The following is an 18,546-nucleotide window of genomic DNA, read 5'->3' as shown; positions in this document are numbered from 1 at the left end:
TCTCTTTAGTAAGTTATGCTGGGAAAACTGGAGAGCTACATGTAAAATAATGAAATTAGAACATTTTCTAACACCATACACAAAAATAAACTCAAAATGGATTAAGACCTATATGCAAAACCAGAAACCATAAAACTCCTAGAAGAAAACATAGGCAGAACATTCTTTGAAATAACAGCAAAAATTAAAAAATGGGACCTAATTAAACTTAAAATCTTTTTGCACAGCAAAAACAAAAAGACAGGGACTTCCCTTGTGGCAAAGTGGCTAGGAATCTGCCTGCCAATGCAGGGTACACGGGTTTGAGCCCTGGTCCAGAAAGATCCCACTTGCCGCGGAGCAACTAAGCCTGTGCGCCACAACTACTGAGCCTGGGTTCTAGAGCCCATGAGCCGCAACTTCTGAAGCCCACATGCCTACATCCCGTGCTCTGCAACAAGAGAAGCTACCGTACCACAACGAGGAGTAGCTCCCGCTTGCCACAACTAGAGAAAGCCTGTTTATTAATAAATAAATAAATTAATTAATTAAAAAACAAAACTAAACAAAAAAACCAAAAAAGACAACTTCATTGAATGAATGGAGAAAATTCTGTAAATGATATGACTGATAAGGGGTTAATATCCAAAATATATAAACAGTTCATACAACTCAACATCAAAAAAGCAAACACCCCAATTAAAAAATGGGCAGAAGACCTGAATAGACATTTTTCCAAAGAGGATATGCAGATGGCCAACAGACACAATAAAGGATGCTCAACATCACTAATAATCAGGGAAATGCAAATAAAACCACAATGAAATACCGCCTTACATCTGTCAGAACAGCTACCATCAAAACGAACACAAACAACAAATGTTGCCAAGGATGTGGAGAAAAGGGTACCCGTGGGAATGTAAATTGGTGCAGCCACTGTGGAGAACACTATGGGGGTTTCTCAAAAAACTAAAAATAGAACTACCATATGACCCAGCAATTCCACTCCTGGGTATATACCTGGAAAAAAAAGCAACAAAACACTAATTCGAAAAGATACATGCATCTGCTTACATTTTTTAAAAAACCCTAATTTTGAATGGAGAAATATTCCCATTAAGAGAGGAACCATAATTTATTTATTTAAGTGGATCCCAATTTTCACTGTAATGAACAATGTTTTGGCAAATAAAATCATTACACATAAAGCCCTGTATATTTCAGGACAGATTTGTTTTGTTTTTTTAAAGATTTAATTTTTAATTTATTTTTGGCTGCTCGGTCTTCGTTGCTGCATGAGGGCTTTCTCTAGTTGTGGCGAGCGGGGGCTACTCTTCGTTGCAGTGCGCGGGTTTCTCCTTGCGGTGGCTTCTCTTGCTGTGGAGCACGGGCTCTAGGCGCGCAGGCTTCAGTAGTTGTGGAACGTGGTTTCTAGAGCGCAGGCTCAGTAGTCGTGGCACAGGGGCTTAGGTGCTCTGCGGCATGTGGGATCTTCCCAGACCAGGGGTCAAACCCGTGTCCCCTGCATTGGCAGGTGGATTCTTTTTTTTTGCGGTACGCGGGCCTCTCACTGTTGTGGCCTCTCCCGTTGTGGAGCACAGGCTCCGGACGCGCAGGCTCAGTGGCCATGGCTCACAGGCGCAGCCGTTCCTTACAGGAACTAAGGCCCCCACCCAGGTGGAGGATGGTCACTTCAGGCTGAGCAGAAGATTCTTGGAATACCACCCTGTTACCTCACCACCAACCAATCAGAAGAAAGTGTGCACACAGGAGAAGATAACAAGACTCTGATCACCTCCAAAATTATTCTCCTTTTAAAAACTTTCATGGTCAAGCAGAATCTTCAGAGCTGGTTTTTGGACACAAGTCTACCTTCTCCCCAGGTTGCTAGCCTCCTGAATAAAGCAACCTTTCTTTTCCAACCAATACTTTTCTCTCAAGTACTGGCCTTCAAACAGTGAGCAGCTGAACCTAAGTTCGGCAACACAGATAGGAAATCCTAAAGATGTAACCAGAAACTACTAGAGCTCACCAACGAATTCAGTAAAGTTGCAGGATACTAAATTAATATACAGAAATCTGTTGAATTTCTACACACTAACATTAAACTATTTGAAAGAGAAATTAAGGAAACAATCCCATTTACCATCACATCAAAAAGAATAAGATATCTAGGAATAAACCTACCAAAGGAGGTAAAGGACCCGTACTCAGAAAAGTATAAGACACTGATGAAAGAAACTGAACAACACAAACAGAAGGAAAGATACACTGTGTTCTCAGACTGGAAGAATTCATACTGTTAAAATGGCCATACTAACCAAGGCAATCTACAGATTCAATGCAAACCCTATCAAAATACCAATGGCATTTTTCGCAGAACTAGATTAAATAATCTTAAAAATTGTATGGAAACACAAAAAGACCCAAATAGCCAAAAGAGTCGTGAGAAAGAAGAACAGAGATGGAGGAATCACGTGTCCTCACTTCAGGCTACACTACAAAGCTCCCGTAATTAAAACAGTATGACACTGGCACAAAAACAGACAATAGATCAATGGAACAGAATAGGAAGCCCAGAAATAAACCCACGCATTTATGGTTAATTAATCTACAACAAAGGAGGCAAGAATATACAATGGAGAAAGATAGTCTCTTTAGTAAGTTATGCTGGGAAAACTGGAGAGCTACATGTAAAATAATGAAATTAGAACATTTTCTAACACCATACACAAAAATAAACTAAAAATGGATTAAGACCTATATGCAAAACCAGAAACCATAAAACTCCTAGAAGAAAACATAGGCAGAACATTCTTTGAAATAACAGCAAAAATTAAAAAATGGGACCTAATTAAACTTAAAATCTTTTTGCACAGCAAAAACAAAAAGACAGGGACTTCCCTTGTGGCAAAGTGGCTAGGAATCTGCCTGCCAATGCAGGGTACACGGGTTTGAGCCCTGGTCCAGAAAGATCCCACTTGCCGCGGAGCAACTAAGCCTGTGCGCCACAACTACTGAGCCTGGGTTCTAGAGCCCATGAGCCGCAACTTCTGAAGCCCACATGCCTACATCCCGTGCTCTGCAACAAGAGAAGCTACCGTACCACAACGAGGAGTAGCTCCCGCTTGCCACAACTAGAGAAAGCCTGTTTATTAATAAATAAATAAATTAATTAATTAAAAAACAAAACTAAACAAAAAAACCAAAAAAGACAACTTCATTGAATGAATGGAGAAAATTCTGTAAATGATATGACTGATAAGGGGTTAATATCCAAAATATATAAACAGTTCATACAACTCAACATCAAAAAAGCAAACACCCCAATTAAAAAATGGGCAGAAGACCTGAATAGACATTTTTCCAAAGAGGATATGCAGATGGCCAACAGACACAATAAAGGATGCTCAACATCACTAATAATCAGGGAAATGCAAATAAAACCACAATGAAATACCGCCTTACATCTGTCAGAACAGCTACCATCAAAACGAACACAAACAACAAATGTTGCCAAGGATGTGGAGAAAAGGGTACCCGTGGGAATGTAAATTGGTGCAGCCACTGTGGAGAACACTATGGGGGTTTCTCAAAAAACTAAAAATAGAACTACCATATGACCCAGCAATTCCACTCCTGGGTATATACCTGGAAAAAAAAGCAACAAAACACTAATTCGAAAAGATACATGCATCTGCTTACATTTTTTAAAAAACCCTAATTTTGAATGGAGAAATATTCCCATTAAGAGAGGAACCATAATTTATTTATTTAAGTGGATCCCAATTTTCACTGTAATGAACAATGTTTTGGCAAATAAAATCATTACACATAAAGCCCTGTATATTTCAGGACAGATTTGTTTTGTTTTTTTAAAGATTTAATTTTTAATTTATTTTTGGCTGCTCGGTCTTCGTTGCTGCATGAGGGCTTTCTCTAGTTGTGGCGAGCGGGGGCTACTCTTCGTTGCAGTGCGCGGGTTTCTCCTTGCGGTGGCTTCTCTTGCTGTGGAGCACGGGCTCTAGGCGCGCAGGCTTCAGTAGTTGTGGAACGTGGTTTCTAGAGCGCAGGCTCAGTAGTCGTGGCACAGGGGCTTAGGTGCTCTGCGGCATGTGGGATCTTCCCAGACCAGGGGTCAAACCCGTGTCCCCTGCATTGGCAGGTGGATTCTTTTTTTTTGCGGTACGCGGGCCTCTCACTGTTGTGGCCTCTCCCGTTGTGGAGCACAGGCTCCGGACGCGCAGGCTCAGTGGCCATGGCTCACAGGCGCAGCCGTTCCACGGCATGTGGGATCTTCCCGGACCGGGGCACGAACCTGTGTCCCCTGCATTGGCAAGCGGACTCTCAACCCCTGCGCCACTAGGGAAGCCCTGGCAGGTGGATTCTTATCCACTGCGCCACCAGGGAAGTCCCCAGGACAGATTTCTAAAAGTACATTACATGTTTAAAGGTCCTTGGTATATACTGTCAAACTGCCCTGCAGAAAGTTCATTATAAATTTAAAATGCAACTAGCAGAGGATAAAAGAGCCTATATGTGAAACAATTTAACAACTGAAAAATGCCATGTTATTGTTCTAATTTGAATTTATCTGAATACTAGGAAAGGCTAATTTTATTTTCTTATGACTGTACCATTAAAATTTCTTCTGATGAAAAGCTATTACATTTTGTGCTTTATAAGATATTTCTTACAAATATTTCTTTACAGGTTGTTAAATGCTTTTTTAAAAATTAAAAACAAATTTTTTATTGTGGTAATATATATATAACATAATATTGCAATTTTAAGTGTACAGTTCAGCAGCATTAGTTACATTTACAGTGTTGTTAAACTATCACGACTATGTATCCCCAAAACTTTTTCATCACCCCAAAGCGAAATTCTATACTCATTAAGCAGTAACTCTCTAATCTACTTTCTGTCTCTCTCAATATGCCTATTAAAGATATTTCATTTAAGTGGAATTATTCAATATTTGTCCTTTGTACCTGGCTTATCTCACTTAGCAAGTTGTTTCTATGGCTCATCCATGTTGTAGCAGCTAACAAAATTTCATCTTTTATGGCTGAATAATATTCCATTGTGCCTAAAGCACATTTTGTCTATCCATCTGTTCATGGCCATTTGGATTGTTTCCACCTTTTGTCTACTGGGAGTAATGCTACAATGAACATCGGCATACCAGTATCTGTTTGAGTGTCCGTTTTCAATTTTAGTGGGATATACCTAGGTGTGGAATTGCTGGGTCATATAAAAATTCTATAGTTAACTTTTTGAGGAATATTCCAATCCTTTGGGCTTCCCTGGTGGCACAGTGGTTGAGAATCCACCTGCCAATGTAGGGGATATGAGTTCGATCCCTGGTCCAGGAAGATCCCAGATGCCGCGGAGCAATTAAGCCCTTGCGTCACAACTACTGAGCCTCTGCTCTAGAGCCAGTGAGCCACAACTACTGAGCTCATGTGCCACAACTGAAGCCCATGTGCCTAGAGCCCTTGCTCCACAACAAGAAAAGCCACCACGATGAGTAGCCCGTGCACCACAACGAAGAGTAGCCCTCGCTCGCCCCAACTAGAGAAAGCCCACACACAGCAAGGAAGACCCAACACAGCCAAAGATAAATAAATAAAAATTTTTTAAAAACCCTCAAACTATTAAAAAAAAATTTCAATGCTTTCAATTTTACTTTCTTTTTAAAGTTTACCTAGGAACTCAATTTAAAAATGGACAAAGGATCTGAATAAACATTTTTCCAAAGAAGATATACAAGTGGCAAATAAGCACATGAAAAGACACTCAACAGGACTTCCCTGGTGGCGCAGGGGTTAAGAATCCACCTGCTGAGCTTCCCTGGTGGCGCAGTGGTTGAGAGTCCGTCTGCTGATGCAGGGTATGTGGGTTCGTGCCCCGGTCCAGGAAGATCCCACATGCCACGGAGTGGCTGGGACCCTTAGCCATGGCTGCTGAGCCTGCGCGTCCGGACCCTGTGCTCCGCAACGGGAGAGGCCACAGCAGCGAGAGGCCCGCGTGCCGCAAAAAAAAAAAAAGAATCCACCTGCCAATGCAGGGGACAAGGGTTCGAGCCCTGGCCCAGGAAGAACCGATATGCCGCAGAGCAACTAAGCCCGTGCGTCACAACTACTGAGCTTGTGCTCTAGAGCCCGCGATCCACAACTACTGAGCCCACATGCCACAACTACTGAAGTCTGCGCGCCTGGAGCCCATGCTCCGCAACAAAAGAAGCCACCGCAATGAGAACACCCCACACTGTAACAAAGAGTAGCCCCCGCTCACTGCAACTAGAGAAAGCCTGTGGTCAGCAACAAAGATCCAATGTAGCCAAAAATAAATAAATAAATTTATTAAGAAAAAAGATACTCGACATTATTAGTCATCAGGGAACTGGAAGTCAAACCACAATGAGGTATCACTCCACACCCACTAGGATGGCTATAATCAAAAAGGTGTATAATAACAGGTATTGGTGAGGATATCAAGATGCGCAGCCCTCATACATTGCTGGTGGGGATGTAAAATGGTGCAGCCAAATAGTTCGACAGTTCCTCAAAAGGTTAAACATAGAGCTACTATATGACCCAGCATTTCCACTTCTCAGTAAATACCCAAGAGAAATGAAAATATATGTATACACAAAAATGTGTACATGAATGTTCATAGGAGCATTATTTAAACAGCCAAAAAGTAGAAACAATCCAAATGTCCATCAACTCATAAATGAGTAACCAAAATGTGGTATATCCATGTGAGAGAATATTATTCAACCATAAAAAGGAATGAAGTACTGCTATATGGTACAACATGGATGAACCCTGACAACATTATGCTAAGTGAAAGAAGTCAGTCACAAAAGGCCACATAATATATGAATCCATTTATATGAAATGTCCAGAATAGGCAGATCTATAGAACTAGAAAGTGTATTAGTGGTTCTGAGGAGCCAAGGGCAAAGAGGGATGGAGAGTGACTGTTGATGGGTATGGAGTTTCCTTTTGGGGTGATGAAAATGTCTTGAAATTAGACAGCATGTGATGGTTGCAGAATTCTAAATAAACTAAAAATCACTGAATCGTACACTTTAAAAGGATAAATTTCCTGATATATGAACTAGATCTCAATAAAGCTGTGTTTTTTAAGAAGAATTTGTGTGAGAGAAAAACTCTTTGGAAACATGGGATCCATGGAGACAGACAGTATTATTAAAGGAAGCCTTTGATAGTGGTAACTGCCGCTTAGAAGTGAAATTTATAAGGAATTACTTCTTGTTCTATCCAAATTGCAAATTATACTTTTACTCTGTATGTTAATAAATCCAAAGCAATTATATTATGATGTACCACCCACAAGTATGGTGTTAGTTAATTTGCAGGTTCTCATAACAATTATTTATTTGCATTAGGTATAAGGCAACCTGAACTAAATTTATCCACCATGATTCCATACTTCATCACTTTAGTAAAGATCTATCCCAACAAAAACACTTAAAACAAATGCTAATAGAAGAAATCTATGAAGGGACACATTTTCAAAGAACAACGAAGATATGAGATGGTATTTGATGTAATGCTAGTTACTGGGAATACTTGCTATATCTGGCATATTTATTTACTCATTAAAACTATTCATTTACATTTTCCAATCAGCGTATGAGACCAAATTGTACTAATGTCTCTAAGTTGCTTGGAATTTTAATAACGTTATGCCCAAGTAAATTTTATTTTAAAATCAAATTCTAATATAGTGCAAAATGTTAAATGAATTCACAGCCATCATTGCAGTTCTAATTGCATGCTTTATCTAAAGACTGGGGAAGATTGTGCTAAATTATATGGAACCAACTAGTGCTCACTGTTTAGGCTATCCATTAACTGCCAGTCAAACTAATAACAGCAATCTTTTCCCTAATTTTCATGGTGCAGCTGTTTATAGAATATCCTGGGCGTGTTCACTTCAATAGATACATAATAATGCAGACATTCACAATGAAAGCTGTATTTTTTTGTTTTCAAATTTCCCTATGGACTGTACATTTTTTCTACCTTGCATATTCAACCACTTTCTTAAACTAACCGCTTTAAACAATCAGTAAATAAACTTAATTATTGCGGTTTTAAATTTAAAATCTACACTCCGAAGCCCAAATTCCAGGAAGACAAACCAAAAAAAAAAAAAAAAAGGAAAGAAAGAAAAAAAGCCTAAAATACAAAACTCCTTTGTTCTTTTTAAACTGCAATACAGAAAATCTCCAGCAGAGACTGGTTATTTCTTTCCATGTGATTTACCAAGGAATGCCTATGTAACATTTATACTGACTTTCCTGTAATGATCTTTGAAAGTTAAATAGATATTAATTTCATCAGCACTAACCAACCAGAATATTTACCATTTCTAAGTATTGATACATGACTCAGGCATTTCAATTACTCAATGCAGAAGATCCACAAAATTATTTTTTTTGTAATACTGTATACCAAAAATTCAGTTTTTTAGAACATTAATTTAAAAAAAGTTGAACTTATTGATCTGTATCAGTGGTTGCCAGTGTTTTGGATTTCAAGAAATTAAAAAATTAAGCAGACCTCAATTTGCCAAGGAAAAACATTATTTTATGAAGGAAAGGACATCCTAACACTAGAAAAATAGGGCATGCTTTAAACTGATACAGAATAAAGGGCATACTTTAAATTGATAAGATTTAGCATTAATAAAACCTTATGTCAGTCTACTTATTTTTCTCACTTTGGCAAATACTACCAAAAACTTTGACATAGCCTAGCAACTGGGAACCACGCGTCCATATTCCATAAGCCTAAAAACATTGTTTAGATCACCTTTGCAACTATATAAATTCAATAAGCCTTGAAAAGCAACAACTTACAATTCCTGCCTAAGCCTTCTTATCTTGGCCTTAGCATCTGCCAGTTCCACTGACAGATGTTGTCGACTTTCTGTTCGCTTCATGCCTGGAGAACCACAAGGTGACTGTGCAGATGAAGAGGCATGGGGTGGAAAATGAAGACCATCCCGCTCTTCAGAGAGTTCAATGATAGTCTAAGGAAATAGAGAAATAAATCACAGAATCACTTTTACTATTTTACGTATCAGAGAACCAAACACATCAAAACCAGTCACTAAGTCTAAGTATTATACTGCAACACCAAAAAAGAATTCTTTGGTCAAAAATAACTTTGTCATATTTAGCTGTCATTTTTTTAAGTTTTATTCAACAGTAGATGGATGAGCTATTTAGTAGATAACACAAGAACAAGACTTAATACTTCTTTCCCTTCCCAGTGTTTTAACAAAAGAAAGTAAATTGTGGTAAAATAAGAACAGATAGCAACTGTTGGAAAGGCATAAAAGACTTGTTGACATAGTAAAGAAATTAACTCAAGAGTGATGTGTCTATAATTGTGCTGTCCAACATGGTAACCAGTAACACAAGTGGCTAATCTCAAAGTTAAAGAGTTAAAAATACAGTTCCTTAGTCACATTAGCCACACTTCAAGGGCACAACAGCCACAAGTAGCTAGTGGTTACTGCACTGGACAGTGCAGAATTACAGTCTTGCCATTCTTGCAGAATTGGACAACACTGCTCTAGAATTGTAAATAGAAACCTCAGAGGGACCTAAAAAAACCTCAGAAGTTTAGTTCAACCTCTTAATTCTGCAGCTAAGGTAACTGAGGCACAGAGACTGATTTGCCCATGATCTCACAACTAGTTCATAGCAATGCCAAGACTCCAGACCAGTCTCTTCACTCCATATCCTATGCTCTCTCTTACAATACTAGTTCTAATCTGCTACCCATCTCAAAGCTTAACTTTATTCCTTTCTCTAGAGACCCACCATGGGACACAAATCTTCTATTTATCCTAAATCTGAACTTTAAGGGCTATTTAACCTACATGTATCTCAATCATATTCCTCCATTCCCCTAATTTTCCTCTTATTGGAAAATTCTCTTATTCTAAACCACTTTCTCAGATTTTCTTTCAAACTTCCCAGGCAAACAGAAATTGTCTTTGGTAGACATTTCATCTGTCCTTCTGCTCCAGATGGAATGGGTAGAGTTACACCTCAGGAACATGAGATCACCATCCTCACTTTGTCTCTCATCACCAAGTTTTACAATGCCCTCATTGAATCATTACTTTTCTTCTTCTTTTTTTAAACCACCCATCAGAATTCATTTCTTTATCCTTGCAATACATTTGAGCACAAATCAAGGTCTGTCCAACTACTGCTTTCACAGATTCCAGTATTCCTACTGATAAACCTCAGAATATGACCTCCCAGTTCCCTTTCTCTCTACAACTCCACATCCACTTCCAATCCAATACATACAGGCTTCTCCAGTTAAAGAACCATTCCTCTCTTGCGCCATATCACCATTCCTATGCCTGAACCTCTAATCACTCAGTTCCCCCTTTTTGCCCACTCAAATATATTATTCTTGGCTACCCTAGAGTTTCTACTCAGCCTGGAACTACAATTAGGCTGTTAAATGTCATCCTTACTTTCTAATTTAACACCACCATGCCATTCTTTTTGTGTGTGTGTGTGGTATGCGGGCCTTCTCACCGCTGTGGCCTCTCCCGCTGCAGAGCACAGGCTCTGGACATGCAGGCTCAGCGGCCATGGCTCACGGGCCCAGCCACTCCACGGCATGTGGGGTCTTCCCGGACCGGGGCACGAACCCACATCCCCTGCATCGGCAGGCGGACTCTCAACCACTGCGCAACCAGGGAAGCCCACCATGCCATTCTTTGACTATGGCTCACTCTTTGAGGAAAAAACAAAAGGGAACTAATATTTATAGAACCCCTAGCTAGGGGATTTCCCAACAAGATCTTAACCAATACTATAATTGGCAATAGAGGCTTTACATCTATTTTAGACATAAGGAAACCGAGGTGCATATAGATTAAATAACTTAACCAAAGTTACACATCTAATGGTTAGGTATAACAGGAGTTCAAATTCAAGTCTGACTCAAACACTATGTCATTTTCCTTACCTACCATCAGTTTTTCTATTTCTGCTCCAAGGTGATAAAGAACTCTAAAAAACAAAACAAACCAAAAAAAATATACAGCCCTACTACAGAAATTGCCATCCACTTTCAATTAAGCTCTTTCCAATGCCCATCAATTCTTTTATTGAAAATCTTGATGATTTCCTGGCAAAATTTTCCCACAATGGCTGTTGTAAATATATTCCCTTTTCTCTACATAAGCCCCCAACTACAAACTGCTATCATCACTTCCAACAAATGACCCCTTCTCCAACTTGTCAAAGAAACAAAACCACCTGTGATAAACTCCTCCATTTTCATGCATCTCTTATTCCCAACATATATTCCTTACTTCTATAACATTTTCAATTTCTCTCTTCCTATTGGTTTTTTCTCCTTGTTCTTCAAAGACATACAAGTTTCTACTATCTAAAGGAAAAAAAAAAAATCACATTTTTCCTTTACTATCCTTCTACTATTTCTCTTTCAGTGCTACTTTTTGAAGGGTGGTTTGTTCACTGACATTACTTCATCTTGTCCATCTACCCAGTATGTCCAGCCCAACTTCCCTGTCTCTGTGAAGGGAGAGACAGTAACTCTGTGAACAGTGTTACTAATTTCCATAGTAGCCCAAGCTCAAATTTCACAGAATCAACTTTTATCTGTATATTTTCTTACTGTCTCAATTATCTTTAATCTTGCCTTCTAACATCTCCTGTCTTTAACAATAACACCTGCACACAGTATTAACTAAATATCTCTTTCATGAACAAACTAGAAGTTAATTTTACGCCATCTTACAATTTTTCATCTACAATGTTTTTAATAAACCAGATACACTCTTTCTTATGCTTCCTTGGTATCCCTGATGTTACCCACCATAGTAGTGTGCACAAAAAGAGCTGCTCAAAAATATTTAACTGAATGATTCACAAAACGGAAAACTCAAGAAAAGTACTGAAGACACATATTACGTTTGAAATTAGCAGGTGGTGAAATTAAAGTATCAAGAACTTCCAGATGCCAACAAACAGAGCACAAAAGATCTATGGGCTGCAAAATATTTTTTAAAGAGAAAGAAACCTGGTATTGAGAAGTAAGAGTATCCACAGATATTTTCCATTAAAGATTATGTAGACATTTTGACTTTTCTCTAATAGTGGTAGTTTCTTGAGCTCAAGAACTCCAAACATTTTCAAAAAATCTGACAGGAAATGTTATTAAGGCATACCTTTAATTTCTAAAGCCTTCTCTGATTCTTCCTATCCTAGACATTCCACTAATGGTTGCAAGTAATATCTTCCTTCTTTAAATTCCTATAGTATTTTTTTAGATATATGTGTCTTTTTTGGTACTTGTCACTTTCAAATTTTTATTACAGTTAATTCGTTTATTAAAATAATTTCCCTATTAGATTGTAACAATCTTTGGTTCTTTTTTGAAAGTTTGTCAGTTTGTTGCTCCCACATACTCTAGCACAAGATCTTGCAAAAAGCAGGTATTTATTAATATATGTTGAAGAATGAACATAAAAAGATACAATGCTAAAAAAATTCTGGTGACAATAATTCTACTTATAGAACTCGTCATTAAGGAAAAGAATCAGAGATGTGCTCAGCACAATCACAGATTTAGGCAAAGGTGTTATAAAGGTTAGGGACACAAGCATTGGAGTTAGAATAGACAAGTTACCTAACTTCTCTGAACTTGAGAATCTTCATCTCTAAAATGGGGTTATTGCGCAGACTTACTAAGATAGTATACAATAAACTTATAACACAAAGCTTGGCATAAACAGTGACGATAAATATTTGGTTTTTGGTAAAGGGAGAGGACTGAAGAGATTCTTGTTTCATAGCATTAAGAACAAAAAAATGAAGAGTAATTAAAAACAGGGTGACCAAATTATATTTTCTAGATCGAAGTGAAACAATTATTACAAAAGATCAATAAAAACAGAAAAAAGGGCTCTCTCTTCTGACAAGGGGGAGCATCCCCTGTGGATAGCCTGCGGCTCCCAATTCTTGCCATGCCAGCAAGTAGAGGATTTAAGTGCTTTAGATGCCCACTTCAACTCCCAGTGTGAGTACTACTGCTCGCCAGGATACACACTGAAATGGGAGCGGACAACAAAGCCTGGAGCCGCTGACCAGCCTGTGATGATATGGAATCTCCCAGAATCAAGTGCCCAAGTATGAAAGAACACATTTCTGATCCTAATAAGCTGACAGTCCTTAGTGTCCTGGGAGATACCCGAGGGCACAGACACAGCAAACAACATTCTACTGATGCTATTCTAAAAGCCCTCCCCACCAGACTCAAATTTTCCTGAAGGAGATCACAAGATACAGTACATAGTCTATGACAGAGCTGAGAACAAGGGGATCTGCAAATTTCTAGTTTAAGTCAGAGTCAGATGCTGCGACAAAATTCAACATCCCAGGGAACAGTTACATGAAATGTCTAGCAGCAATAGTTATGCAGCCATTTGCAAGTTGTCCTGCATTGGTGGCCACAAGCCACAGGGTAGACTTGCCTGAGTTTGTCAATTCAGTCTGGCTTGGTCTGGCATGGAGCCCACCTGTGTAACCATGAATATCAATGTGGGCATCAGAACAGCAGTCTTATGACTTCTGGATCAGTTTTATGAGAAAAGGAGACTCCTCACTGTGTCCATACCCATAGCCCCAAATCTCTACTGGCTGCAGCAAGAAATGCTACAGCAAGCACAGTGTGACCTGGATCTTCAACACATCATCCTGTGCTAGCAGGCCATGTTCCCGACCCTCACTGGCAGGATAGGAACAAAGATTATGCCTCCAGCACTAGCTCTGCAGTCCAGGCAGAATCCCATTCTATTCCTTCACTATGGTGCTAGCGGATAAGCACAGCACGGACAAGGAGCGCTATGTCTCCCTGATGATACCTGTGGCCCTTTTCAGCCTGACTGACACTTTCCCCTTGGGAAAAGAGGAGATGGTCTTGCAAGCTGAAGTGGGCCAGACCTGTAACACCTGATGGGATGGCTCTTCTCTCCACAATTTTCTTTCTACATAGTGCTGTGTACACAGAAAGGCCTTAAAAATATCTTTAATGTACAGATTTTTATTTGTTATTTTTAAAGTCTATTTTATTATAAGCTTTCTCTGCACTTAAAAATTAGCACCAAGCTATCTGCACTTTGAAGTGCTCCAAAAAATATGAATATGATATTTACTCTTTCTCTCTTTACTCCATCACGGCTAGTTAATTTTGTAGAGAAATTAGAAACCACAGCCATAAACATTGCTCTCAATATGTCAGTGTGATACATAACTTTCTCCTATTTTGTTTTTTTATATAAAATTAATTAATAAAATATTTTGGAAGAAAAAAGCAGAAAAAAGTTAAAGGGAAAATGTTAATAAGAACTTGTTTCAATCCAATTGAATGATACCAAATTATTATATTTACATACTGTATTTACATGTGTCTAATATTTTTCACAATTATTTTTAATTATCTTTTCTAACTAGTCCACTGTTTATCCAAATTGAAGTTTTTTTCCCCCAGAGAAGTGAGTTTAAACCAGCTAGAAATTTGTTTTCAAAATACCTGAGGCAGGAGAATGTGACTACATTCTCCTGTCTCAGGTATTTAGAAAACATTTTTTTCCTTGTTAGAAAAACAAATTCAACTAAAATGCTTTATCAGGCAGGATAACAGATTTTTAAACGGTTTTTCAAACAATCATGCTATATAGTGTTTCACATTCCTTTTAGTTTTGACACAAATCATGTTATGACAAGTATTTTGTTTATATTTCTCCAAAATAACATCCTTCTTCACTCCATATTAATAATTTCATGTAAGTGAGATCAAACAACTTTTACATATCCATCAGTCATATGAAACCAAAGTACAGATTTTTAGAAGTAATTCCTAAGAAACTGGGAGACACCTTTTCAAAATACCTTTAATATCTTGAAACGCAAATAGAGAAATGTTATAGAAAATGGATAAAACAGTAAAAAGACACTAACATAAAAAATTATATAGCATATGGTTCAAAATATGGTTCAGATTGAAAATAAAGTAATCTAAATATCTCAGGGTAAGGATGATATACATTAGGGATGTTGTGCAACTCACTCTTTTCTTCCTTTGGTCTCACTCTTAGATTTTTAAAAAAATTTAGTTGTTGCTCTAAAATATTTACTTCCTATATTTTCTTCTCTTTTAATGCTTTAAGAAAAACTGAAAATTCTCATCAGAAATGAATATATTTTATAGTGATGTGAAAGTTTTTTGTTCCAAAAAAATCTTTAGAAATTTCTCCTATGTAGTCTTTCATTAGTCCCAAGAGTAATCAAATTCTCTATAAATAAGTTCAAATCGTCTCTCTCATGTAAATGGAGCAAATAATCAAAGTTTTACATTCTCCAGAATGACAGAGTACTTTGGTCTGCTATTAAGAAAATATTACTCACCATCACATGCAGTAATGTCTAGACTCCTTTAAAAATTATAAGCTGCTTTCAGAGAGTGCAGGCAAAAAATCTGGTGCAATTTTACTCTTTTTAAAAACCAAAGTATTCTCTTAAAGGAGTTTATAATAATTCTCTTTTCTAAAATGATATCTCATTATACTGACTACAAAAATATGAGACCTTTTGTGGGACATTTTATTCAGAACCCCTGTTATTCTCCTTTTATTAACACTTATTTTTCCAATCTCAAAATGTGGCAATAAAACTACAAAATTAACCTTAAGCAAATTCTTCTACCTTGAAAAGGCAATGATTTTTCCACTTACATCAACGATATTTTTAGTTTCATACTTTTGTACTGTTGCCAGAACTATGGGGATGAGTTAAAAAACACAAGAACAAAATCAGAGTAACTTAAAAGGAAGGAGAAAAGAAAACCTAATTGCAATGTGTTTACTAGCAATTTGGGGCTCTTATGCAGCCTTTCTGGCTCCTATGTTGCACAAAAGACATATAGTACTTTACTACCTGTCTCTAAGAAACAAAGTATCAATTCTGAAAAATCTCTGAAGTTTTTTGGAAAGTAAACTTTCCTAATATACTAAAAGAAATTTACAAACCTCCGAATGCTCATCTCTCTCATCTATAAGTCTTTTTAGATGCAATACCATGTTTTTCAAGAGTGGTTCTATTTCCTCCTGAGACATGTCGGTCACTTCCATCCATTGTAGATCAAACACATTTTCCTGATTATGGGTTACCTTTAGAGAGCAACCAAAGTAAACAATTTTTTAAATGGCTAATACTTAAAAATAGATTTAATTTTAGTATAATATTAGCTTAAATACTATATATCCCATATAATAAAAATATGAAAAGCAAATATGATATCTTGAAATTAATGAATGATGAAAAGGCTTCTACTAAAAATTATTTTTACTAAATGTAATCTTTAAATGAATTTAGTCAACTAAAAAATAAGATATTTAATTTCTTTATTTTTTATTTTTTGCCACACCACGCAGCGTGTGGGATCTTAGTTCCTCAACCAGGGATCGAACCTGCACCCCCCCTGCATTGGGAGCACGGAGTCTTAACTACTGGACCGCCAGGGAAGTCCCAAAAATAAAATATTTAATTCAAGACATTCTTAAGGGAAGGTAATACTAATAGGTCTGACAACTGCTTTAACAAACTCAATTAATCTTTTCCTTAGATAAGACTAAGTTTACTGTACTTGAATTCAAAAGCAAAAGTTTTAATCCTGTAGGATATAGGTTATTGCACTTTTATACTTGAAAAGCTAAGTCTTTATAGATTCTGAAGAAGACACTGTCATAGAACCTTAGGAGAAAAGGATGCCCAGTATGAAGAGTTTTAAAAGAATGGAAAAGTTATATGAGTGAAATACTTATTTCTTGCTTTCCATTTCTCACTGTGATTCTGATACTTTGCTTTAACTTTCACAATAAACATCAAAAATAACACTTTCAAGAATGGTGGCAAATTTAGTAACTTGCGGTACTCAGCATTTATTCAAAATCAAATACAAATCACAAAGCTAACAGAAACAAACATATATATGTATATATAAAGGGAAACTACCAACAAAACTGTATCTTGTAGAGTACTAATACGCTTACTGCTGACAATATTACTGACCAGAAAGCTGGGCTCTTTGAATATTAACTAAGAGAAAAGATGATATATGGAACACAAAATCATTTAAATACAGAATATTTAAACACAACAATTCTCACTATTTAAAACTCTCTCCCTTTCCTTAGTTCTCTTTCTAATCAGCATGTAAAATTTAACATGCTGTAGTTCTAAAAACTCTAAAGTACACAAGATTAAAAGCCTAGACAGATGCAGAAACAGCAGCTTTTAAAAACAATCTTAACAAATAAATATTAGCTTCAATTATTTGACATTGTACACTATGTCCTCCATTTAGGTTTTTATATGGATGCTATAAATCACTAATGTGTTTATAATTCAAGTAATATCTTCAGTAGAAATTATGCTGTGCCCATTCACTAAAAAAAAAAATCACTGGAATCACATAATACTAATAGGTTAGTATTATCATCTTACCTCACTTTAGTTTTGAATTACAGGCAGTGATTCATTTTGTGCTGCTTCCATTTACTATACTATTCATGCTGTGATGTCTAACAAAGAAATATACATTCCTCAAATAGCACTTTCTGCCTATATCTCTATGGATAAAGGCAACAGTACATCTGTAGTCAGCACTGTGTGCCACGTAGAAGATAATTCATTTAAGAAACTATGTCTAAAGAAAAGACGATAATTTTTCTAAAAACAGAGTTCATCTATAATTGACTTTGATTTATTCTTGCTTAATCCATGATGGTATTTGGGGAGACATACAAATAAAACATGCCACAAGCTTCATAAAAATACATAAAAATTGTATACAGATTATTACCTCTTGAATATGTGCGGCAACTGCTGCTTTTGTATCAAAATCTAAACCTTGAATTCTTTCAATAAATTCTTCTTTTTTCTGACACTAAGAGAAATGAATAAACCAATCATTAATACTTTATAGGGTATAGTTGTTAATATGTTGTAAATAACCAAAAATTCATTAGGCTAAAAAGCTTGGCTACATTTTGAACAGCACAATGAGGGTTTTGTTTTGCATTTAAATGATCTCTAATATACTTACCCTAATAAAAAGATAACAATTTAGAAATATTTATTTAAAAAGCAACATATTGAAAATCCATACCATTTTTACGCTGAAAAGTTTTAAGTTCTAAAGCGGGTAACCATTACACAAACCATCTAAGGTCAGTACAATATAATTAGGCTAACTTTACAAACAGAGAAGTAAAGAATAAAGAACTTGTTTCAGAGAGGATAAGTTACTTGCCAAAAAACACAGTGAGTCAGTGGCAGAATTCGGAATACAGCCAAAATGCTCAGTCAGTCTTTGCCTATCATCAAACAACACAGCCCTTTTTCTTGGAAAAAAAATTTTAAGCAATTTTTACTTCAGGCTTACAATTCATTCTCACATCTTC

At 36.9% G+C, this 18,546-nt stretch overlaps 1 protein-coding gene across 9 annotated transcripts in view; it reads right to left on the bottom strand.

Moving 5' to 3' along the window:
• Nucleotides 1-18,546, bottom strand: part of CCDC88A (coiled-coil and HOOK domain protein 88A) — a 127,071-nt gene that overhangs the window by 63,606 nt on the left and 44,919 nt on the right. For all 9 annotated transcript variants that reach the window (XM_024752978.1, XM_024752980.1, XM_024752979.1 and 6 more), the window contains exons 6-8: nucleotides 17,946-18,029; nucleotides 16,111-16,251; nucleotides 8,882-9,054 (exon numbers count right to left, since the gene is read on the bottom strand). In XM_024752978.1, coding sequence (XP_024608746.1) covers nucleotides 8,882-9,054; nucleotides 16,111-16,251; nucleotides 17,946-18,029 — 398 coding nt within the window. The remainder of the gene's footprint in view (nucleotides 1-8,881; nucleotides 9,055-16,110; nucleotides 16,252-17,945; nucleotides 18,030-18,546) is intronic.

This window comes from Neophocaena asiaeorientalis, unplaced genomic scaffold, assembly GCF_003031525.2.
Source record: "Neophocaena asiaeorientalis asiaeorientalis breed wild unplaced genomic scaffold, Neophocaena_asiaeorientalis_V1.1 scaffold100, whole genome shotgun sequence".
Lineage (NCBI taxonomy): Eukaryota > Metazoa > Chordata > Mammalia > Artiodactyla > Phocoenidae > Neophocaena > Neophocaena asiaeorientalis.
This window is presented reverse-complemented; position numbering and strand designations above follow the sequence as displayed.